The sequence below is a fragment of the Rhinolophus ferrumequinum genome, chromosome 17 (genome assembly GCF_004115265.2).
Source record: "Rhinolophus ferrumequinum isolate MPI-CBG mRhiFer1 chromosome 17, mRhiFer1_v1.p, whole genome shotgun sequence".
In the NCBI taxonomy this organism is placed as follows: domain Eukaryota; kingdom Metazoa; phylum Chordata; class Mammalia; order Chiroptera; family Rhinolophidae; genus Rhinolophus; species Rhinolophus ferrumequinum.
In genome coordinates this window covers 21,415,761-21,440,920 of record NC_046300.1, presented here as the reverse complement: position 1 = coordinate 21,440,920, position 25,160 = coordinate 21,415,761, and the positions used below count along the sequence as shown (strand labels likewise).

General features: G+C 35.2%; 1 protein-coding gene across 1 annotated transcript in view; it reads left to right on the top strand.

The window, feature by feature from the left end:
• Nucleotides 1-25,160, top strand: part of ZCWPW2 (zinc finger CW-type and PWWP domain containing 2) — a 122,208-nt gene that overhangs the window by 49,440 nt on the left and 47,608 nt on the right. Inside the window, exon 4 of the mRNA XM_033131767.1 lies at nt 4,274-4,433. Coding sequence (XP_032987658.1) covers nt 4,274-4,433 — 160 coding nt within the window. The remainder of the gene's footprint in view (nt 1-4,273; nt 4,434-25,160) is intronic.

Here is a 25,160-nt window from a genome sequence, read left to right as displayed (position 1 = left end):
GCTCTAACGCATCTTTTGGGGCAAATATTAGTATAAGACCTGGTCTTATTTTACTATAATATAAGACCAGGTCTTATATAATGTAATATAATATAATATAAGACCCAGTCTTATTTTGCTATAAGACCAGGTCTCATATAATGTAATATAATATAAGACCGCGTCTTATATTATTTTTTGCTCCAAAAGACGCGTTAGAGCTGATTGTCCGGCTAGGTCTTATTTTTGTGGAAACATAGTGTTTACACAGAATACAAAGCTTTCTCATGAATCTGAAAATTAATTTATAGAAAATTTATTTGCATTCTAATGTACTGTAGTAAAACTGTTTAGTAATAAAATATGCCTTTGAGTTAAACCAGTCGAGTGATACTTTTTAGATAGTAGTATATAAATTTATAAATTGAGATTTCTACTAGGTACTTTCAGTATTATAAAATATTACCTGGTTACTTTTTACTGCATTACTTTGCCTATGGATTAATACTTATAATGTGTGTGTGTATGAAATTTCTTCTTTCCAGTAGCCCCTGCAGTTAGAAGCAGCCCAGAGATTTCTTGGCAGATACAGTTGGTGATGGTTCCAGCTCATTCATTTTGTTTTCCACAGATTAGGAATGAGTAAAATTTGCTCTCCTCTTAGACATCTAAGTCACAGTTTGAAAATAACAGTCATATACTTCTCATTGGGTATAAATAAATCCATGCTTAAGCTTCAATGTCTATTGATGGTAATAGCTATCATATTAAAAAATAATTTCCACTGGATAAGAAATGTATAGGACATCAGTTTCTTCACGATATATTTTCACTTCCCTTCAAGTTACTACTTTTCCTGTCCAAATGTCCCTTCCCCTCTCCAGGGGATTCTCATACCTGGTATCTATTTGACATTATTGTATTTGTACATTTTACCTCCTACCACCCACAGATTCTGAAATTGATCATACACTTTCCTTGTAATTCTGATACCCTTCCTTTGAGTTGCCTACTCTTATTCACCGTCTCCACCTGTAAGCCCCCAGACAATGCTTCAGAATTTCTCATCAATATGAGAGTGACAAATTGGGAAGTAGAAGTGCACAATGCGCTACCATCATTGACAGTTTTGGAACTCAAATTGAGGTCAGAGTGAGGGCAAAAATGGACATCAGCTTTTTTCAATCAGAGAGTCAGAGCAGATGATGGATAGAGCAGCTGGAGGGAAGTAATCATGTTTTCTACATCTGTTGCCTCTGCTCAGCTTTTCCTACAGTTAGGTCCATTCCGTTTTAGCCGAGATGTACAGATGAGGAGTCAGACAATTCCTTTGCACCGCCTGAAGAAATACAGTAGTGCTCCAGTCATTTTGACATTTGAGAATATTTTTCATCATTCATCTTTAAATCAACATGCAATATTTTCTATAACATGTTTTAAATAATGAACATAATCTTTTTTCCTTTTATCGGCACCTAATTATTTTTAGGAGTCACCTCAATTTTTATTTATATGTCATAGAGTAGTCATTTAAACAGAATACTCTTGGACCAGTAGGTTTGGTATAAAAAGTAGTTATATCAGAATTTGTGTCAGAAATGTAGTTGCTCATCTTACACATAATAACAGTAAAATCTTTCTCTCATGTCTTAAGTGTTGGAAATCCTGAGACTGTTTGACACTGAATGGAGTAGATGCTACTTTTAATTTGATATTGCTTGGCAATAATCTTTAAAAATTGCTGTGAGGGGCAAATCAGTAGTATTACACATGAGCCCCTTACATTTTACAAAAAGTTTAAACAAATTGACAATCACTTTGGTTCTTTTAAAACAACTGTTAATCAGGTTGAAGGACCCACTTGTTCCTGTTTTTTTGATAAGTTGGGGTTTCCCCATTTCAGCTGCTACTCATTTTTAGTTGTTCATCTGCCTATCGAAGTCTTCTTCTTTTGAGTGTGTTCCTGCAGAAATGTAGATTTCCAACTTAGGTTTAAAAGATAAACTGCCCTCGAGTTTTACTCTTAAGCAACAGCCCAGTTAGAGTTGCCGAACAGCAGTTAGATAGATATTGGGACGTGAACCTGATAATAACCTGAGCATCTTCTACATTTACATCTTGAACCTATACTTGACTTCCCATGATCATTTCCAGGTCTTCCAAACTGTTAGGCTTCTTCGGCTTCCTGATAGTGTGACTCAATTTGTAATCCTCTAGCCCTTCTTCTTCCATGATGTAGGGTTGCCAGGCAGCCTTCCACCACCCTTTCCCTTAACTCAGAGAGTCCCGAGAGCCGCAGGACTCTGCTCAGCATCCAGGGAGCAGCTGGACAACTGTTTCATTCTCACACTCCAGCGTCCCTGGTAACTGGTGCACCCAAGTCATGACATCCTGACAGCTCTACTTGGGATTTGTCAATGCCCTGGGATCAGATTTTTTACATTAATAATACTAACCATGAACTATTTTCATTAGTTTACATTGTGTTATTGATTTATGATCTGTAAACTTTTTTTAAAAGTTGGCTTCATTAGATACATTTCAGTATTTATGACTTCATGACTCTAATATCAATTGATAATATCAACAATCTATAGTCCTCGAATCCAAACAATTTATAGGTTTCCTACTTTTGTGATTTTAGATTCTTTGTAGAATGCATGCATGCTTCCTTTAGGTTTTGAAATTATCTATATAATTTATCAAGTTTTGAAATAATTACCTAAATAAGGCAAGAACGTTTTTGTCTCATTCTTTCAGTTGTACCAGTTATCAACCCTACACAGTATCATTTGCTAGGCCTGCCATAACAAAGTATCCCAGACTGCGTGGATTAAAAATAACAGAAATTTGTTTTCTCACAGTTCTGGGGGCTCAAAGTCTAAGTAAGACCAAGGTTTCGGCAAGCTTGATTTATTCTGAGGCCTTCTCCTTGCCTTGTGGATGGGTCTCTCTCCCTGTGTCTTTACATGGCCTTCCCTTTGTGCACGTACGTCTGTGTCCTACTCTTCTCTTTTGGTAAGGAGACCAGTCATATTGGATCAAGGTCCACCTTTTAACTTAGTTACTTCCTTAAAGACGCTATCTCCAAATAGTCACATTCTGAGGTACTACGGGTTAGAATTTCTACATATGAATTGGGTGGTGTAGGGGGATACACAATTCAGTCCATAGTGACACTTTATATTTTAATTTGTGAAAAAAACAAAAATGTGTAAAACGTGTTTGTTTGAACTTTTTAACAGTACAGTGAGGAACCAAGGCCTAGTTAGTGAGGCCTAGTTATCTGCTTGAAACCTCTGTCTGTTAGAGGCAAAACTAGAGTCTGTGTCTCCTGATTTGAACCTCACCATATTTTCACTCTGCAGTGCTGCAGACTGAAGTAGAACTTGACAGTTGTACAGATTTTTGAATGTTTGGGTATATTAGATATGCATATTTTGGGTCATGATCTATAAAAGTCAGTCATATTTCTCCTGTACATTACTTAGTCACAGCTTCCTGACCTTATTTACTGCCTTCCCTCCCTGTTTTATTCTCTGAAGAGTAGGTTAGAGTCGAGAAAGGTTGCTAAAATTGTTAAAACTTAATTGCCAAATGGAAAAATGAAGCATATCAAGTAATTTTTAGAGGTTCATGTCATGTAAAACACACCCCTAAAGATTTATTTTTAGTAAAGGATAAATTTTATTTCCAGCACTGAGCATTTTTAGCAATTTGGTCACCTGCCAGTGGAGCTTATAGAGGCAAAGGGACAACATAGAACTGCTGAGTTCTATTTCTGCTTCGCCCATACTAGTTAGAATGTCCAGTGTTATCACGGCCTGAGCCACCAGGATTCCCCTGGCAGCCCTGGTTCAGGAAGTGCCCTCTGTCTCCCAGCCTGTCAGAAGTCCTGTCAGTGGGTTAACATTTTAGTAATTAATCATTCTGATTAGTTAGAATTGATTCAACACTGCCATGAATCTGATGAATCTTTTTTCTCTCATCAGTACGTAAATGTCTCTTACAGACACTGGAGATCACTCTTCTGTCTTATAATTCTTTTTCCTTATATGTTATGTAGATCTTAAATCTGTGACTATTTCAAAGCTTTCTATATCTACAAACATACAACTGATTACTTGTATTAGATGAATATCCTACTTTTAAAAAATATAAGTATGAATGTTTAAGTTTTATGAGTAAGTTATTAAAGTTGAAAGAACAAAGTTTGATATATGATTGTGACAGATGTATTGATGTGTGCCTTTTTTAAATCATCAAAATAATTAAAAATATTTTCTTTTGAAAGTTGGCCAGGGATACTTTGCCCTGATCCTTTTAAAGGGAAATACGTGACCTATGACCTGGATGGAAATGTTGAACAGTATCACATAGAATTCTTGGGTGATCCCCATTCAAGATCATGGATAAATGCAACATTTGTCGGGCATTTTAGTATCACATTAAAGGTAGGTACAGTAACATCAAAACTTTGTTCCTGCATTCGTTTTTAATTGTGGCCTTTTTGTCTCAGATCCTAAAAGACATATAATTATTTACTTTTATATTTATATAAACAAAAAAATACATACTCTTTGCTTAAACTCCAATATTTGTATTTTTAAAACAGTTTTTCAGAGGAAGTATGGCTATAAAAATAGCCGTGGAGTACTTTTAAATTTTATTTTTCTAATGGCAATATATTATAAATCAACTGAGGACTTTACATAATTGCCTTCTGAAATAATTTTAAGGTTATCATTTGGTAATTTTTTTAATTCTCTTGAGAATACTCTTAAGTTGTAGCCCTAGCTCACAGGGAAAATTAATTATGGAATGCAACCAGATTTTCAAATTTCAAACAGAATATTTCATTATACTAACTCCTTCAGTATCTTTTCGACTCTTTTTAAACTTTTAAGTCACACACTAAATTAATGAACAGACTGAACTCTCAGATTGATGAGAATAGGTACAATGGACCTTTTTCCATGGGTTTGGTTTAATCATATAAATTAATTCAATTATCTGGATGTATCTATATTCTAATATTAAAACTTTTCATCTGCAAAGCATACTTTCATTGGAAATCTGATGTCAGAAATGTGCATGCCTTTTATTCAATTTGGCTGGTTTCTATTTTATAGTGAGAGGTATATATATTCAAATGTATAAGTGTCTGTATATTTAGGTGTGCCATCAATCTACAGTGTACGTAAATCTGTGGGAATTTGACGTACTTTAAACTGGGCTTTTACTCTATCTTTGGCACAGACAGTATTTTTATTCTGTTCTGGTTCAAAGCAGCTGGAAGGGAAGGTTGTTTCAGTAAAAATATTTAAGTATGGAATTACATCACTTACATTCATTTCATGGTAGTTGTGAGCCGTTCATCTTAATGTGACGCACCTTCTCTGCTCTGACATTTTGAATGTGTTCTTACGCACTTCTGCTGGCAACCGCGGAAGACAGGAAGGAGTGCTTTCCCTCCTGTGCCCCTTCCCCTTTTCTAAAGGATGGGGATCCCATCCAGCTTCTCATGAAGCAGACCTTAGAATCTTAGATATTTGACAATGTGATAAAGAGTGGGGTGTTCTTAAGAAATTATGTTTAAATATAAGTAAAAAGTCAAAATATATTTTAAAATTGTCTGTACTAGTATTATTTGCAAGATTTGAGTTCTGCTGGAATTAATTTGAGTAGTCTGGTATCAGTGAGCATACTGTTAATCCCTAGGATAAGGAAAACATCTGATACGAAACAAAGCCACACTCAAAAATCAGTAGCCATACATTTTTAACCTTCTGAAGCATTACAACAAACCGAGAAATTCTTGCAAAGACCAAGAATGTAGGGCTGCTTAAATTAAGCCTTCCCCTAATGAAAGCATGAGAGCAGAAAGTGTTTGTTTCCCCCACTTTCCCAACTCTCCAGGTGCTCTGGGTGGATAACTCCATGGGTGCCCACAGGCTCTGGGGCAGGCTCTCTCTTCTACTGTCATTCAGGGTACCTACCCACAGGCTCTGTTCTTGTCCCTTACCCTTTTCTTCTTGTGTCTTTCTTTTCCTTTACGTGTTCTTTTGGTGATGGTATAAGGGTGCCTTCTTCTGTGGTCTCTTCATTCAGGGTTGATATTTTAGTTCCCTTTTACCTCAGTTCAGTTGGCACGTGCCAGACTGTCTGACTGTGCTCTGATTCCATACTTCTGGCTCACTAAGGACATGCCAGGGAGGGAGACAAACAGATGATTGAACCCTCCTTGTCCCAGTTTACTCAAGAAACAGAAACTAAGGAGGTTGACTCAGGAAATATTGACAACCAAGATAGAAAAATGGTTAAAAATGATACATATGAGAAATTGATTGAAAATGGATAATTCCAAATTATGTATCCCCCAGGAACAGATGAGATTTTTCTGTCCTTGGAGAAGGAGATAGTGTTGACTCCAACCTACGGTTCTATTGCCTAGACTTCCAGGGACGTTATCCTTGTGGTCCTCTCTGCACTGCAGCTCCTATATCCTCAAATGCTGTCCTACACTGTTCCACATTGGTCCAGATATTAAATCCACAAATCCCTGCCCTCATAAAAAATCAATTACACAAAAAATAATATATAGTAGATAATGTAGACTTTCTTAAAGATGTTTTTTAGACAAGGTGGAGAAGGGATGCACATTGCACAAGTTGTTTGATCTCGTTCTCTAAAACTAGACAGAGAATGATAGGCATATATCACTGTTACTGGCTTACGCTTGCTAAATCTTACTTCATACATTATTTCAACATCATTTTCCCCTAATTTGTATAAGCTTAGTTTAACAAGTGACTAAATAATATTTCAGAATTTTCACTGAATATGGACTATATATATTTTACAGGATATGTTAAGGTGGGAGATAAATAAGCTCTCCTAGAAAGACATTATATACATTTACGAGAAAATGAAATATTTTTAGTTTTAGATTATAAAAATTTTAACTCTTCTCTTTTAGTTCATGTTTGTCTATTTGTTTTTTTTTTTTTTTTTGAATAGTCAGTTCTCCCTGGTTGGTATGTTTATGGGATCACTGACTTATTAATTTTATTGTTGAAAGCACAACTGAACTCTTTCACTGTCTATTCATATAGAAGGGTTTTTTTTTTCCCCAATAAATAAAACTACTCATAGATACACTGGGATATACTTCAGAAAACAGTTGAAGGTAATATTTAGATTGCATATTTGTAATTTATTTTGGCTTATTCATAACATTTTGTTTTTTCGTTTACTATAACATCAGTAACTGTAAAGAAAACTGAAGATCCCCCCTCCTTTTTGAAGAAACTTTAATTTTCTTAAAAGTAGATATTTAAAACACATATTACTCTGTTAATTACTCTGAGAAAATAGACATGAACATGTGCTAGATGGCTGTTTTTTGAAGTGTAGATGCATGGAATACAATTCTTTTCCCATTGGCACAAATGTTTCTTTTGTATTTAATAGGTGTATGTCTGCAGAGCTCATCATTTGCAAGTTTATTTTTTAGCTTGATAGATTATTACTGCATGACGTATTTTAGCATTTCTTCAGCCTGGATGTGCATTAGAGAGCTTTACAAAGCAATAACAACAAAAACATGGCAGTGCCTGGGCTCCATCTTACTGGATCAATTAAATCAGAATCTCTTGGAGTAGGGCCAGGCTTCAGCATTTTTCAGTTCCTTAGATGCATCTAATATGCAGCCCAGAGAGAGGACTGCTGACTAAGTTTTCTCCACTTGAGGAATCAGAGTTTTATCGGTTTTATCTCCATTGGTATAGTAGTATAACTTTGGTTATGACCTACTGTTTCCTGTTACTTTTCTTCTACTTCTTTTATTAATGTTTCAATTTTTTTTTTGCCAGGAAATGACGCTTGCTGCCACAGGTTCACATGTCTAACCCAATAGGTATCAATTTCATTGAACACAGCTTTAATGTCACTCGTGCCTTTTAACATTATACATAAGTTATAAATTTTGCTGACAAAGCTGATGTATAATTTGAACTTAAATATTATAGCTTGTTCAAGTTCATCTATCTTATAAGTTATATAGAGTCATAATAGTTTTTCTTGGACACAAATTATGTACTCCAACCAGTGATTGCTTGGCCTACACTTTTCTAGCTCTTTATATTACCAAGAAAAAGTAAATAGTTCACTCCTAATACTGTGATGCTCCTATGATTTTTGGGTCCATGATGTGAATGGATTTTTTTTTTAGCTATATATTTTAGGAGTCTGCTTGTTATTGTATATAGGATGTACCTGTAGATATGCAACCATTTCTGTGGGTACCAGATGTCATTTGGTTATTTATCCATTGTGGTATGGAGTTGCCTGTTATTTTCCAGGGAGATAAAAAGGGAGCAATGCCATATTGCTAAATTTGAGCCCTGCAACTGCTAGAATTCTCGTTCCTAACTGGGATAGTCATTAATACTGTTCAGAAAAATTGTCCAGTTTTCTGCTTTCCTGTTACAAAGTAGAATCGCACATTTGATAACTCTTGTGGTGAGGTGGGGCCAGTGAGTTGTGAGTGAAAGTGATGAATGCCACCTCTTTGAGCATGTACCTGCATCCAGTACAACATCCTCAAGAGTTCTCTCTTTCCCTGTTGCACCATGATCGATAACGTTTAAAATACTGGTTTGCTACTCTCTCAGCCTGGATCCCTAAGTGACTACTCTTAGCAAAGGCTTTCCTCCCAAACCCCCACCGACAAATAACAGATATGCGGTGTGAAGACGCTATAGGTATTGTGGTAAGCCCCTGGGATTATTCTAATAGATACACTAATGATAAGACAGAAGCTGTCACAGTTCTGTGTAACCTGTATCTTTAGAAGGACCATTCCTGAAATTTCAGTACTCTTCAATATATGGCCAAATGACTGAAATCACATTACTCTAATTTCTCCAATCTGTAAACAGAAATAACACAATTTATCCTATAGTAATTTATAAAATAAGTTGATTTCTTTTCTATATGATGATAAACATATGAGTAGAAATTACCAACTGATGATTGATACATTGAATATAAATTTGGTTTAGTAAATATCCTCCAACAAAGGGCTCTTATTTAAACATTCACTATGGTGATTCTAATAACTGGCGCACAAATAGCAATCATATATTGACTCCCTGCCATAGACCAAGGATTGGGTAGATCTTCTTCATACAATATTTAAAGTTGCACAGCAACCCCATGAAGAAAGGAATCACTATTTGACATATGGAAGAAACTGTGATCAGGCTATATATCCAGCCCAAGGTCAATCAGCTGCTAAGTGTTGGGGCAGTGATTAGATCAAGATGTCTAATTCCAGAGCCCAAATACTCTTCTCTTTTTATACCTATGCATCAGCAGTGGTCTAATTTATTGCTGAATTTTTTCCCTACATTTGCAGCTATAAAAAATGAGGAAGACGTTCACCTTTTAATTCTAATATATATGTTGAATGATGACAATCTCTGGTAGACTTGCTCTTTATTTGCCACTTGATATTCCCCTTTAGAGGACTAGTGACCAAGCAGAACTCTTGACTTTTACAAAATACATTTGCAGTAGTCATTTGACAGGTGCATCGGGATTAACATCTATTTGAGCAAGTGTTTTGCTTCTCATATTCATTAGGATCCAAATTCTGGGAATGTGGTGTGTAATAGGATTAGCACATTAGTTTACAGACTAGATCATCAAGTAACATTTGATCTTAGAGTAATGGAGTGAAACTGAATACAAATCTATTGTACCAATTCACTGGAAAACCACATTTACAAATATATATGTACTCTTGCACCGTGTTCCTAAGTACCAAACAATCTGTATAGCTACCAAACTCTCAGTAAATTTTTATCATGTGAATTCTATATTTGATATAAGATTTACTATAATTTTGGTATTATTAGATTAAGACTTTTTGTTTGTTTGCTTGTTTTCTTAACATCCTTTAGTTTTTGGCCTGGAGAAAGGTTAAGAGAATTAGAATGTGTTTCTGTAACTGTGACCTATCTGTGAATAATCTGGAAAGGAAACTTGTTGAAATGTATATTAGGAAAAGAATGACGTTGTCATAGTGGTTAAAAAGGCATTCTCTAGAGTCAGTCTAGAACTTCTCTAGAGTCAGGTTCTTTGAGTTTGAAGGTTGGCTGTGTTATTTACTAGATGTTAGACCTCACACAAGTCACCTACCCTTTGCAAATCGCACGTACCTCATCTTAAAATGGAGGTTATGATATCGTGTTTCCCCGAAAATAAGACCTCACTGGAAAATAAGCCCTAGCATGATTTTTCAGGATGACATCCTCTGAACATAAGGCCTAATGCGTCTTTTGAAACAAACCTTAATGTAAGACCTGGTCTTATTTTCGGGGAAACACGGTAGTATCTGCTTCATAAAGTTGTTGTAGGGGTTAACTGAGATAATATGTGTAAAGCATTTAGCATAATGCTTGTCATATAGTAGGCTCTTAATAAACATTAGTTGATATTCAGTGGAAATGCAGGTAAAATATAGATAAATTGTTTATTTATTTTCCCTAGAAACCTGCGTCTGTAAGAGGGAGTACCAAAAAAGATACCAAAAACAATAAGGTGGAGAATATTTTTTCTTTTGACTAAGATCATATGTGAAAATAATATGATTTTGGTGTTTTTTAATCAACCAACATTATGCTCCCAGAAATTGAGAGAAATTGATCTAATTCATCATCTTATCCTTTGATTCTTCAGTACATGACTGAAAAAGGCCATTGTTGCCATACTTTTCTAGTTTAGGGTAAACAGAACTTTTGAAAACACGAGATAGGTTAGAGCCTTCTTAATCTGACTCCATGGTGAATAAATAGTCCTCAATATAAGCAATGCCTCAGGAATACTTTCGATTTGTTTGATAGAATTGGGAAAGAGAATAGGAGATACTATCTTTTATGTTCTTGCAACTGAATGAAACCAGTTTCTTTCCCTATCTCTATTCTGCTTTTTTGATTCACTCACATTTATATATGCTGACTTTGCTCCTTCGAATAAATTCTTCAATTCACCTCTGTCATCTCCCGACTTCATCTCTTATGAATTTAGATAGCTGTGAACTTGTGCTGAAAAGTCCAAATCCAAATAAGATGATCACCTTTACTCAGTTTATAAAAGATGGACCAAGTGGCTACCTTTCACATCATCAAATACATGAAAAATGTATAAAGTATCAACTGGGTTTCTCATATTGACTCTTCAGTGGAACAGCAATAATCTTTTCTAAGAAATCCCAATATATAGCTTTCTCAATTGTGTAGAAGTGCTTATTTTCTGTTAAAGAAACCAAAGTCAGATCATTGTTTTTAAGCCAAAATACAGGGCTCACTAAATTGCCTTCAGAGTTATACGCCTTATGAATAAGGCTGCCTTATAATGAGTCTCTTATATTGGGATTCTTAAATAAATAAATAGATGTAGAGTAACTTTTTGGTACATTCTTCCATTAGGGAATGGTGAAGTCCAAAACTCATAATCATATAACTGAAAAGTCTACAGTTGACGTATTAACTTCTTTTTAATTTCCTTTCCTTTAATTCCCCCATATATATGTATTTTTTTTAAGTATCTTGTAGCCAAGGGCCAAGACCAGTCTATGTATGACTCAGGCAAAACTCATTATCCCTAAACTCTAAACAATTCTGATTAAACTAACTTTGAAAATAAATTTCAGAATTACCACTTCCTTACCATTTTGGCTATCTCACAGGATTATATACTGATTCCGTATCACATATTTAATTGTCTCTCCTACATCTCCCACCTGCTCTTATGACTTTATCATTAAAAAGAATCTGAGCATCTGTCTGTAATAAACAGTTGTTTTGCCGTGAACACATATTCCATCAAAAACAAGCAAATGTGGTGTAGAAAATAGCCAAGTATGCTAACTTTCTTTTAAGTTCAGGTCTTGATATCCATTTGTACTGTTGCTTAAAATTCTTTAAGCCAATCCTGACTTTTTAAAGGCTCAGGACAAATGAGCACATCCTTATTTTCATGGCGGAATTTAACCCGTTCTCCCCGTTCTATTAAATGTCTCCAGGTATAGCAGGCCGCCGGGCTGGAGCAGTGGGAGATAGCGGCACTTTAGATAAGCACAGGCCTTAACAATTATCTGTTGACCTAGTGCTCATTTGCCTCCTGCTCTTTATGTCATCAATACATTACAAATACTTCACTGTCATTTTACATAGCAATATTTATAGCTGCTTTCTTGCTATAGATTTAATGAAATATTCAGTTACGCAAAATAAAGATTTTACAACTTGAAATTAGAATAAGTTGTACACAATAAATAACTATGATTTTAGTTTTTGATTCTTTTTTAAAAATATAATAAACTATATATAACATATAAGTTACCATTTCAACCATATATTCAGTAGTGATTTAAGTTTTTAACTACTGGTCAATAATCCTAGAAAAAAGTTTTTCCTAAGCAATGTAAATATGACCTGATACAGAAAATGCCTATCATTTTCAACATAATTGATTTTTTATGATATGGGCAGCGAGCTCTTCATAACACCATACTTGAAATTTGTGCAACAGAATTACCTTATAGTGAAATAACCTTTTTCAGGCAAACCTCATTTTATTGCATTTTGCTTTATTACACTTTACAGATATTGTGGTTTTTTTACCAATTGAAACGTCCAGACTCCATTTTTCAACAGCATTTGCTCACTTCATGTCTCTGTGTCACATTTTGGTAATTATTATTATTTCAATATTTCAAACTTTTATTATTATTATTATTATTATTATTATTATTATTATTGTTACGGTGATCTGTGATTAGTGATCTTTGATGTTACTATTGTAATTGTTTTGGTGTATCATGAACCACAAATGTGTGTGTTCTGACTACTCCACCAATCGGCTATTCCACTGTCTCTCTCCCTTTCCTCACACCTCCCAATTCCCTGAGACACAAAATTGAAATTAGGCCAGTTAATAATCCTGCAATGTCCTCTAAGTGTTCAAGTGACAGGAAGAGTCACAGGTCTCTCACTTTAAATCAAAAGCTAGAAATGATTAAGTTTAGGGAGGAAAGCGTATTGAAAGCTGAGAAAGGCCCAAAGCTAAGCCTCCAGCACCAGTTAGCCAAGTTGTAAATGCAAAGGAAAAGTTCTTGAAGGAAATTAAAAGTGCTACTTCAGTGACTATATGGATGATAAGAAAGTGCTGCCTTCTTGCTGCTGTGGAGAAAGTTTCAATGGTCTGGATAGAAGATCAAACCTGCCACAACATTCCCTTAAGCCAAAGCCTAATCTAGAGCAAGACCCTCTCTTCAATTGTATGAAGGCTGAGAGAGGTTAGTAAGCTGCAAAAGAAAAGTTGGAAGCTAGCAGAGGTTGGTTCATAAGGTTTAAGGAGAAAAGCTACCTCCATAACACTGAAGTGCAAGGTGAAGCAGCAAGTTCTGATGTAGATGCTGCAGCAAGTATTCCAGGAAATGTAGCTGAGATAATTATTGAAGGTGGCTACACTACACAACAGATTTTCAATGGAGACAAAACAGCCTTCTACTGGAAGAAGATGCCATCTATGACTTTCATAGCTAGATAGGAAAAGTCAACATCTGGCTTCAAAGCTTCAATGAACAGGCTGACTCTCTTGTTAGGGGCTAATGCAGCTGGTGCCTTTTAAGTTGAAGTCAGTGTTCATTTAGCATTCTGAAAACCCTAAGGCCCTTAAGAATTATGCTAAATCTACTCTGCCTGTGCTCTAGAAATAGAACAACAAAGCCTGGATGACAGAACAGCAGTTTATAATATGGTTTACTGAATATTTTAAGCCTACTGTTGAGACCTACTACTCAGAGAAAATGATTCCTTTCACACTATGATTGCTGACTGACAAAGCACCTGGTCACCCAAGAGCTCTGATGAGATGTACAGGGAAATTCATGTTGTCTTCATGCCTGCTAACACAACATCCTTTCTGTAGCCCATGGATCAAGGAGTGATTTCAGCTCGCAAGTCTTATTATTTAAGGAATACATCTCACAAGGCTATAGCTGCCATAGATAGTGATTCCTCTGCTGAATCTGGGCAAAATTGAAAACTTCTGGAAAGGATTCACCATTCTGGGTGCCATTAAGAACACTTGTGATTCATGGGAGCTGTCCAAATATCAATATTAATAGGGGTTTGGAAAAAGTTGATTCCCACCATCATGGGTTACTTTGAGGGATCAAGACTTCAGTGGAGAAAGTAACTGCAGAGGTGGTGGAAATAGCAAGAGAAGTAGAATTAGAAATGGAATCTGAAGAATGGCTGCAATCTCATGATGAAACTTTAATAGGTGAGTAGTTGCTTCTTATGGATGAGCAAAGAAAATGGTTACTTGAGATAGAATCTGCTCCTGGTAAAGATGCTGGGAAGTTTATTGAAATGACAATAAAGGATTTAGACTATTGAATCAACTTAGCTGATAGAGCAGTGGCAGGGTTTGAGAACACTGACTCCAACTTTGAAAAAAGTTCTGTGGGTAAAATACTATCATTAAACAGTATCACACACTACAGAGAAATCTTTCAGGAAAGGAAGAGTGAATCGATGCGACAAACTTCATTGTTATCTTATTTTGAGAAATTGCTACAGCCACCCCAACCTTCAGCAACCACTACCCTGATCAGTCAGCAGCCATGAACATTGATGCAAGACCCTCCACCAGCAAAAAGATTATGATTTGCTGAAGGCTCAGATGATGGTTAGCATTTTTTAGCAATAAACTATTTTTTAATTATGTATTTTTTTTTAGACATAATGATGTTACACGCTTAATAGGCTACAGTACAGTGTAAACATAACTATATGCACTGGGAAATGAAAAAAATATGAATGCTGCATTGCAGTATTTGCTTTATCATAGTGGACCGTAACTGAACCTGCAATATCAATGCAGTATGCGTGTATAGCAATTGAGCCCATGAATTCTGGAACTAGATAGCCTGTGCATGAATTCCAGCTCGACCACTAACTAGCTATATGAACTTAGGTAAGTTCTAAACTCAGTGCTTCAGTTTCCTCATCTGTAAAATGCGGATACTAATAGTGCCTACCTCATAACCGTGTTAGGAAGTTAAAATAAGTTGTTTGTAAAGTGCTTAAGACTTTATCTGACATTTAGTAGTATATAAGCATTGATTTGAAAAATTAGTAAATTAAAAAATAGCAGTGGAGTCTTTCATAGTAGAACTCCTATGGAAATAAAATATGTACTCAGTCAACTCCTCCCCATTGTGAATAGAGTTCTTACTTCATTTTATTGGCCTGCAGAGACCAAATGATAAATATTTATGTTCTCGTCATTTGTGATATTGATGGCTAACGTTTGAAAAATGCTTTACATTTTATAAAATACTTTGTACATAATTATCTCATGTGATCCTCATTCCTTGTTAAGAAAGTTGAGGCTTGGGTTAAATGACTTGCATGAGGTCACTCTATGGCAGAACTGGGACTCAAGCCTGGGTCTTCTGATTACAAATATGTAATCCTCATTGAAATTTACCTTGGGCCATCTGCTTCTAATCTTCATAAGCATACTAAATTCATAATAAGCTATCATCTGTAAACGGAAAAAAAATCACAAACTCCTTCTTATTGATCTGCTGTTATTAATTCAGTCAACTTGATTAATTAACTTAACCTTTAACCAGGGCATTTCAAAGTTGGACAAAGATATGAAAGCTCTATATTCACATGTAATGCATTGACTCCTAGCCATATATTTAGAGCATCTTCATGACTGTTATTATTTATTTCATTCTCTTGTAACCTTAGCAGTAATTGGTTATTATGAATACAAACATTGGTATCTGGATGCCAAGGGTTTTTTTTCTTTATGTTTTTGTTTTATTCTACTATTGGTTCCCAAATTTACTCATCAATATATATTTAAAATTATATATTCCTTATTATTCAGCCATTAAAAATGAGGAAATTCTAGCATTGGTGACAACATGGATTTACTTTAAGGCATTATGCTAAGTGAAGTCAGAGAAAGACAAATACTGCCTGACCTCACTTATACGTGGAATAAAAAAAAAAAAAAACCACACACCCCCCAAACTCATAGAAAAAACAAAAGATTAGACTTGTGGCTACTGGAAGCGGGGGCTGGGGGGTGGTTGGTGGGGGAATTGGAGGAAGATGGTAAAAAAGTACAAACTTTCAGTTATAAGAGAAGTAAATTCTAGGGAGGTCATGTGCAACATGATGACTAGAGTTAACACTGCTGTATACAATATATAGGAAAGTTGTTAAGAGAGTTAATCCTAAAAGTTCTCGTCACAAGGGAGAAAATTGTTTTTCTTTTTACTATATGAGATGGTAGGTTGCCTATTATGGGTACCTATTATGGTAATCATTTTACAATACATTTAAATTAAACTATCATACTCTATGCCTTAAACTTACACAGTGATGTATGTCAATTATTTCTCAATAAGACTGGAAATATATATATATTCCTGAACCTATATACTGGAGAGTGTTATGAGAATCTATTTAGTTCCTTAGTGAATCTCAAAAACCACTGTATAGCAGATTATTTCCCCATAAATACCTATATTCTGTGTTTACTGGAATTAGCTAAAGAAGATATTCATGAAAATGTGTATTTTTATTGTGTTTAATTTGTGGAATAAATGAATGTGTTTTTATGTTTGTGGTACTAAAGAAGCCAGGCAAATCTTCAACAAAATTGTGATGTTAGACTCTCTTTTCCCTTTAAATAGTTTCTCTTGGAGGGTGGCTGATTTTCTCCCTGCTGTGACAAGTGGAGCCCTCTTACTTTTCTCTCTCGTTCTCTCAAAATTTGATTTCAGGTCCATTACCTTAAATGACTGATATATTTGTTATATAAAAATGGATTTCTAAAGGATGTGAGTCCAGATAATAAACTACCCTAAAATGTAAGACTGGGCTTCTTTAAAAAAAAACTAAAAAAACTAGCAACAACCACAGCGTATAGCACTTGTGTATCCCATCTTGATAGGAAAAGAGCTTAGATATTCAAAATACTTAGTAAATATATGTTAAAATCTAGGTTAATAAAAAGCTTGTCTAGTAGCCTGTGATTTTTCTGATTTGTCCATTGGGGCTATTTCATCTTAAATGGCTTGGCTTTCTACTCCTTCTCCCACCCCCATTGTTGTAGGGAGTACTCCATACCAGTATTGGTAACTTTTGTATAGAATTCAAATACAAAATCCCAGTATTCCATGCCAAGTAATGGAATCACACTGTAAATATTCCTTATTCTTTCTTTTCTACCTAATTTGTCCCTAGTAGTCATTCTCAGTATTATTTCTCAGACTGATGTAAAGGATCAGACTAAACAGAGCTAGAACTTTTTTTTGTTTGTTTCATTTATCTGGTTCTCACTTTCTGGTGGTGTGGGAGTGGGGCAAAGTTATTTTGATCTTAAAGTCTTGTGGAATTAGAGTAAGCAAAATTCCTATTTATGTCTAAGGAAACTTAAACAGAGTAAGAATTGATTGTTGAAATCAATCCACAATGAGTTGATTGGGGAGGCAGAGACTAGGGAGCCAGGCAGTGTGTGGTGCACGTGGGTGTGATGTGACTATCTTCTGCTTTGCATCAAAGGGACGAGAATGCTCTTACAGTTTAGATTACTGGTTGCTGTTAGAGAAATCCAATTTAAGGAAGACAAGATATCCTTGTGATTAACTTTCTACTGAATTGCTTTAAGTGAAAAGGATCTGCCCAACAGAGGAGAAGAGCGATGGTTTTGGCATGACAGTAAATAGAATGATGCATCAGGGCAATACATGGCCAGTCAGTGAGCTACACTGCAAGTTTGAATGTATAAGCAGCAGCAATTGACATAAATCACCAGGCAGAGTACTTTATAATAGGCGGCAGTGTCGGTCCTCATTTAGTGGGGATGCATTCCAAAAGAAAATTATTACATATTTCTTTAGATTATGAAATCTGTGGCTTATATCCCCATATTTTAAAAGGCACATTATGTAAGAAATAACTTAAAGTAATGGTCAATATTTGAAGTCATTTCAATGAATTTATGAAGCTCAATAAAGCAGGCTAAGTACTTACGATTCTGGTTTTCCAGATTTTTAACATGTGCTCAGTAGTGTCTCTAAAAGATAAATTTTCTAAATTGTAAGTACTTACTTTGCAGTTAACTTTAATATTGATATAATCAAAATTGGAATTGGTACTTTTGGATTGTATATGCTACTATTGTACCTACAGGACTGTAGTAAGGCTCTACCATCCCCCAAATCAGCCATATGAAGAAGCATTTGATTGAATTACTTTAGTTTTAAAATTAGGTACTATTTTTTACATACCATTCAAAGTCCTTGAAGTTAGACACTTTTTTCAAGAAAAAAGTACTACTACTATAATAAGATAAATCAGTGGCCCATGAAGTACTTTATAGATTTGAATTCTATCCAAAAATGAAGTTCTATATTATCTTTGAAGTGATATCACTATATGATAATGGCAGATAGTCATCATATTTATAAATTTTTCTTTTATCTTTTTAAGGATAATCATATAATTCAGGATTAAAATGTAGCAGACTTTCATTTTCATGACCAATTTTCTGACTGGGTTTTACCCATGCCACCCTGAAAATAAAAAAGCCCATATGTGTCTTTACTTAATAAATGTTTACTGAACTCCTATTATATGCAACTCTTCTAGGCTCAGAAGTGAACAAAACAGACAAAATTTAAATGCCCTCATGAGACTTAAATTAGTGGGATAAGATATATAGTAAACAAACAAATAAATAAATGAAGATATGGTATGTTAGTTGTTGCTGAGTGCACTGGGAAAAAATCAAGGAAGAGCAATAGATAAAGTGAAGGAATAGGATGACAAGGGGTTCAGAGGAAAGACTACCACCTGCCTTTTATTCTAATATTCAAAATCCCTTAGCTAGCAAATTCTTCCCTACAGCCACCCAGACACCAGGGGTTGGTTAATAATGATTCTGTTTTACTGTATTTTTCCCTCTCCTTTATTCCAAAAAGTAGTCAAGGCCCTTTGTGTTCACATGTCTCGGGAGTTTCCCGTTGGGGGGATCAAAAGCAGAGCTTGCCTGTCTACTCGACCTGAGTTTTCTGAGAATGGGAAGGGTGAACTGGGAAAGGAGAGGCCAGTGCCTCAGAGAGGGACGGGCAGGAGCAGCAAGGCAGAGAAGAGATTCTGCCAACTTGGAAGAGGACTGACTGGTCTGTCAGTGCCTTGGGTAGAGGGGGTACCTCGGAGAAGGATAGCAGTGTGGTGTACCCGGGGAGAGTGCACCCAGGGAAACTGAACCCATCCCTTCAAGGTTCCCCGCCTCTGCAAGGATTCTTTAGACTGCCTGACTTTAAGGGAGTTGAACAAAGATGTTATTCATGTAGTTATTATAGATTGAAGAGGAATGATCTGTCTTTAGTCTTCAGGTACCATTTATTTTTTTCCAATTTATGTGAACCTAGGGAAGCTAAGAGGTGGCCCCCAAAATGACTAAGTTCAATCATTCTTGTTGAATGAGGGCTGTCTCATTCAATTTCATTTAGCAAAAATAAAGTAATGTGATCCTACTTATACATTCAAGTTTGAGGAGTAAAATTTATGCTGCTACAACTCCAGGCTATTACATCTTGATTAATTCTCATGTGGATAAGCAATCTTAAAATACAAAGCAACAAAAGACATGAATTTCTACCACACTGCAGATTTCTCTCCACTGGCCTAACTGAGTGAACAAACATATATGTGTTCTTTTCCTTGAATTTGCCACTCCTTGTTAGTATGTGGTGATAGAAACAACCTTATTCAGTGAGTCAAAAGTTACTGAGAAGGGCCTTCAACTTCTTCCTCAAACACTGGAAAGTGTAACAGCAATATTAAGGACTTCAGTCAGGCAGTAACACTTGATTGAAACAAGATCACATAGCACAGTAGTTTACAAACTTTTCAGTTTTGGACACAGCCAGGAATTTTCTCAGACATAGGGCACTATCCCTGTCTATCCATTTGTTTAGTCTCAAATCTCATCCTTACTTCAAATATTTACATGTTTTTTCATCTACCAAGAATACATCTGGCAAGAATTATATTAGTTACAGTCATAAATTCAGACAAATTTTTAGACTATATGTCATCCTTCTCTTTCCAGGATGATTAGTTATTTTTTTCTCTCCACCCCAATTTAATACAATTGATTAAGAAAACTCAATTTGCCAAAGTAATATGAAAAAAACACCACACACGACCTCCGACTCCTTCTTGGGATCATGGAATTGACTGGGATTTGAATAGTCTCTTCCTATAGTCTCATCTGAAGTCATTGATCTTAATCTTTGACTTTATAAGCTTTTAGCTCCTTGAAAGTTTCCTCAAGAGTTGCCTTGAAAATTTCCTTCTTAAACAAGCGCGTTTAAAAACATATCTGTGTTTTGTTTTGTTTTGGGATAGGAGATAAGATAATTTCAAAGTTCTAAAATTATTAGATATATTCAGTTTGTTTATTTATTTTTAATCAACATAGTCTTTAAAACTACAAAATCTGAGGACAAAAATTATTTTCACGTTGCAAACTGAGGTACAAGACTATATGCAGGACTTACAAAGGAGGTGCCAGAACTGGCTTGGCACCCCATACCCCAATTTACATGAGAATATAAAAAGTTTGATGTTGAATATACAGAAATTTCTTTGGATGATGTTACTATACAGAGTTAACCAGTGTGATAATATGGGATAAAAGTTCCCATTTATAGTAGCAACATAACATATATAATACACTGGAGAATGATTAAGAAGCATGTGCAAGATCTGTATGAATAAACCCTACCATGCTACTAAGAGACAGAAAATAAAACCTAAGTAAATGGAAAGATTTAAAACTCTTCTGGTTTGAAAGATTTAATGTGGAAAGATGTCAATTCTTCCAAAGTTAATTTTGTAAATTTAATGCAATCTCAATTTTAAGAAGGATTAAAAACACGAATTCTAAAATTTGTAGGAAAATTAAATATAGAAGAGGTAGTTAGACCTATAAAATATAAAATTATAATAAATTTCCATTAATTAAAGCAGCTTGGTATTAACAGTGATTTCACAGAATGATAGAACAATGTAGAGTTCAAAAATAGACTCAAGAGTACTTGGAAATACAGTTAGTGGTTAAGGTTGTATTCAGATAATTAAAGAAAAGTTGTTTAATAAATTGTATGGGTACTCAGGGCTATAACTACTTCAGAAAAAAATGAAGTGGAAGCTATACCTTATATCTCACATTCAAATTAGCTCTAAAATAATGAAATGGTTTTTTTTAAAGATTTTATTGGGGAAGGGGAACAGGATTTTATTGGGGAACAGTGTGTACTTCCAGGACTTTTTTCCAAGTCAAGTCGTTGTCCTTTCAGTCTTAGTTGTGGAGGGCGCAGCTCAGCTCCAGGTCCAGTTGCCGTTGCTAGTTGCAGGGGACACAGCCCACCATCCCTTGCGGGACTCGAGGAATTGAACTGGCAACCTTGTGGTTGAGAGCCCACTTGCCCATGTTGGAATCGAACCAGCAGCCTTTGGAGTTAGGAGCATGGAGCTCCAACCGCCTGAGCCACCGGGCTGGCCCAAGAATGAAAGGTTTAAATTGAGAAAAAAGGAAATACAAATATACTAAAATATAAACCATAAAAAGGAAATACTTAAAATACATATAGCAAAGAACTACTTTTTTAATATCTAAAAATTTCTTATACATCAATAAGAAAAAGATAAATATAAATATTAACTCAGGACTTGAACTGTCATTCCATATAAGAAAAGAAAATATAAATGGCTTTTTAAAATATGAAACATTGATGAATAAGTTCTGGGATCTACAAGGTCAGACAATTAAGTTTGCGAACTAATCCTAGAAAAAGTGCTACATACCTCATTGCTGAATATCACTATGGTCACCTTCCAAGTACTCCCCTTGGGAAGCTATGCACCAATGCCAGCACCCAGTCCACCCTTCAAAGCAATTTTGGAACTCTTTTTCTGGAATGGCCATCAGAGCTGTCGTCGTATTACCCTTGATGTCCTGAGAATGTCATCAAAATGTTTTCTTTCAATATTTCCTTTATCTTCAGGTAAAGATAGAAGTTATTGGGGGCCAGATCAGGTGAGTAGGGAGGGTGTTTCAATGCAGTTATTTGTTTACTGGCTAAAAACTCCTTCACGGACAGCGCCCTGTGAGCTGGTGCATTGTTGTGATGCAAGAGCCATGAAATGCTGGCAAAAAGTTCAAGTCATCTAACTTTTACACATCACCTTTTCATCACTTCCAAATAGTAAACTTGGTTAACCATTTGTCCAGTTGGTACAAATTCATAATGAATAATCACTCTGATATCAAAAAAGGTTAGCGATATCATTGCAACAAGTTCGCGAACGTAATTGTCAGACCTCGTAATACAGAACATGGTAACTACAGTTAACAATATTATAATATATACTTGAAAGTTGCTAAGAGAGTAGGTCTTAAGTGTTCTCAGCACACACATACACAGAAAGTTTATTATATAAGTTGATAAAGGTGTTAACTAACCTTAATATGGTAATCATTTATTTATATATGTATATCAAATCATTATTTGATATATATGTATATCAAATCGTGTACTCCTTAAATTTACACAATGTTACGTATCTGTTGTTATCTCAATAAATCTGGAAAAATATGAAAAACTGCTTATAATTACTGAATTTAAGAAGCGAAAATGATAATAAAAAGGGAAATAACCATTTTTCCCTGAAAAATATTCACAGAAATCTGAAAGATTGGTAATAGAAGTGTTCTTTAGGGTGGGAGGAAACATTATTTGTGGCATTGTAAACTGTGACCACTTCATTCAAGAGTTGATTTCACAATAGCTTCCAAAATTTAAAATATACATACATTAAACCTGGTAATTTAATAATGCCTAGGCATATATCCTTCAATACACTTTCACATGGGCAAAATGACAATTTTTTAAAAAAAATGTATTAAATTTAATGGGGTGACATTGGTTAGTAAATGTGTATTGGTTGCAAGTGTACATTTCTGTAATATATCATCTGTATATTGCATTGTGTGTTCAAAAATTTTTCACTGCAGCATTGTTTCAAATTACACAATATTAGAAACAATTTAAACGTCCATCACTAGGGCATTTGCCAGATAATTCCATAATAAGTAGTCCCTTGATTATCTTATGCAGTTCCTTGTCTTTAGATACTGTAAGTGTTGATATGATTTCTAAGTTTTATCTTCAGTTCAGTTCTTTTCCTGAATTCCCTTATCAAATGGCTACTGGGTATCTCCACTTGGATGTCATAATAGACATCACATACTCAACATATCCGAATTCTTTTATTCTTTTTTTTCATTTACAGTTGACATTCAGTATTATATTAGTTTCAGGTGTACAAAATAGTGGTTAGACATTTATATAACTTATAAAGTGGTCCTCCTGATGAGTCTAGTACCAACCTGGCACCATTCATAGTTATTACAATATTATTGGCAGAGTGTCTGAATTCTTGATCTTTCCCTCAAAGCTCATTTCCTTGACAGCCTTCCCCATCTCAGTAGATAGCAAATTCCAGCCTTCTGTTTGCTCAGTCTGAAAGCCTTAGAGGCATCCTCTCTTTCTCTCACAGCTAGTTTTCAGTTAGTCAGGAAATTCTTTTTTCTCTAACTTCAAATTATATCCAGAATCCTAACACTTTTCACTACAATGGATGCTGCGACCCTGGTCTACACAACCATCATTTCTTGCCTGGATTATTGCAATAGCCTGTCTTCCTACATCTGTAATTGCTTCTGTATAGTCTACTCTCGTTAAAACAGCCAGAATGATTGTTTTAAAACATCAAATCAAATGATATTCTGCTCAGAACTCTGCAATGGTTCCCATTTCACCCAGTAAAAGTCGGAGTCCTTACAATGACCTGAAAGGCCATCCAGGATCTGGTCCTTGTTGATTTTCTGACACCATTCCCTGTTGCTCTGCCTCTTCCTCGTTCAACTTCAGCCACCTTGGCTTCTCTGATGCTTCTTGAATATACTTGTATTCTCCTACCTTATAGCATTTTTCTTTGCGTGGAAAGCTCTTGCCTTGGACATCTACATGGCTAAGAACTTGTCGGTTCTTTGCTCAAATGTCACCTTTTCAAAGAGATTTACCCTGACCATTTTGTTGCCTTACATTTTCTTTATTACACAGTACTGACACATATAACCTCTTCTAACATGCTGTAGCCTTTACTTATTTGTTATGCTTATTGTAGATTGTCTGTGTCACTGGCTAGAATGTAAGCTCTGTCTGTTTTCTTCAATGATTGACCTAGAGGGTCTAGAATATGTTGAATCATTAAATAAATGAAGACATATGCCAGACAAATTGAAAAACTCAAAGTATATGTAACTATAGGAGTTTAAAAAAAAATAGATGTATTTATATAAATGATGTAAATCCTTGTAGATACATGCAATATTGCTGGAAGACTGAAAGAAGCTGGTAATCATTGGGTGCCTTTGGGGGAAACAGTATGAGGGATGGGCAGGGAGGCACATTCTCTACTTTTAGAATGTGCACCTATCACTTTTTCAATTAAAAAACAAACTAGTTACAAAATGCACAGCTGAGCCTAATTCTGGAATTCAAATTTCTTTGTTTAAGAGTCTTAACTTTTTGTATCTTAGAAGATGTTTAATGGTATTACCACTAGGTGGCACATACTTACTGATAAATTCTTGACACTCAGACACAGAGTTTTAAAAATGCTCTTCAACCTATATAATTTTATTAACCAATGTCACCCCCCAAAATTTAATTTTTTGAAAAAGACTCTTCAGTTCGCCAACTCACCAAAGTTTACTTTAGCTATATATTGTATTGGTTACTCAAGAAATTTCCTTAACTTCAATTGTTCAGTGCTGTATCCGCTTTTAGGTGATTTTTCACTATACATTTTTGCTTTACGTCATTATAGCATTTGAGTTGCAGAAATGTCCTAAATCTGCAAACGCTAGCTTAGATATCCTTACATTAGTATACATTTTCTAATGTTTATTGAATTGTATCTGTCTGTCATTTC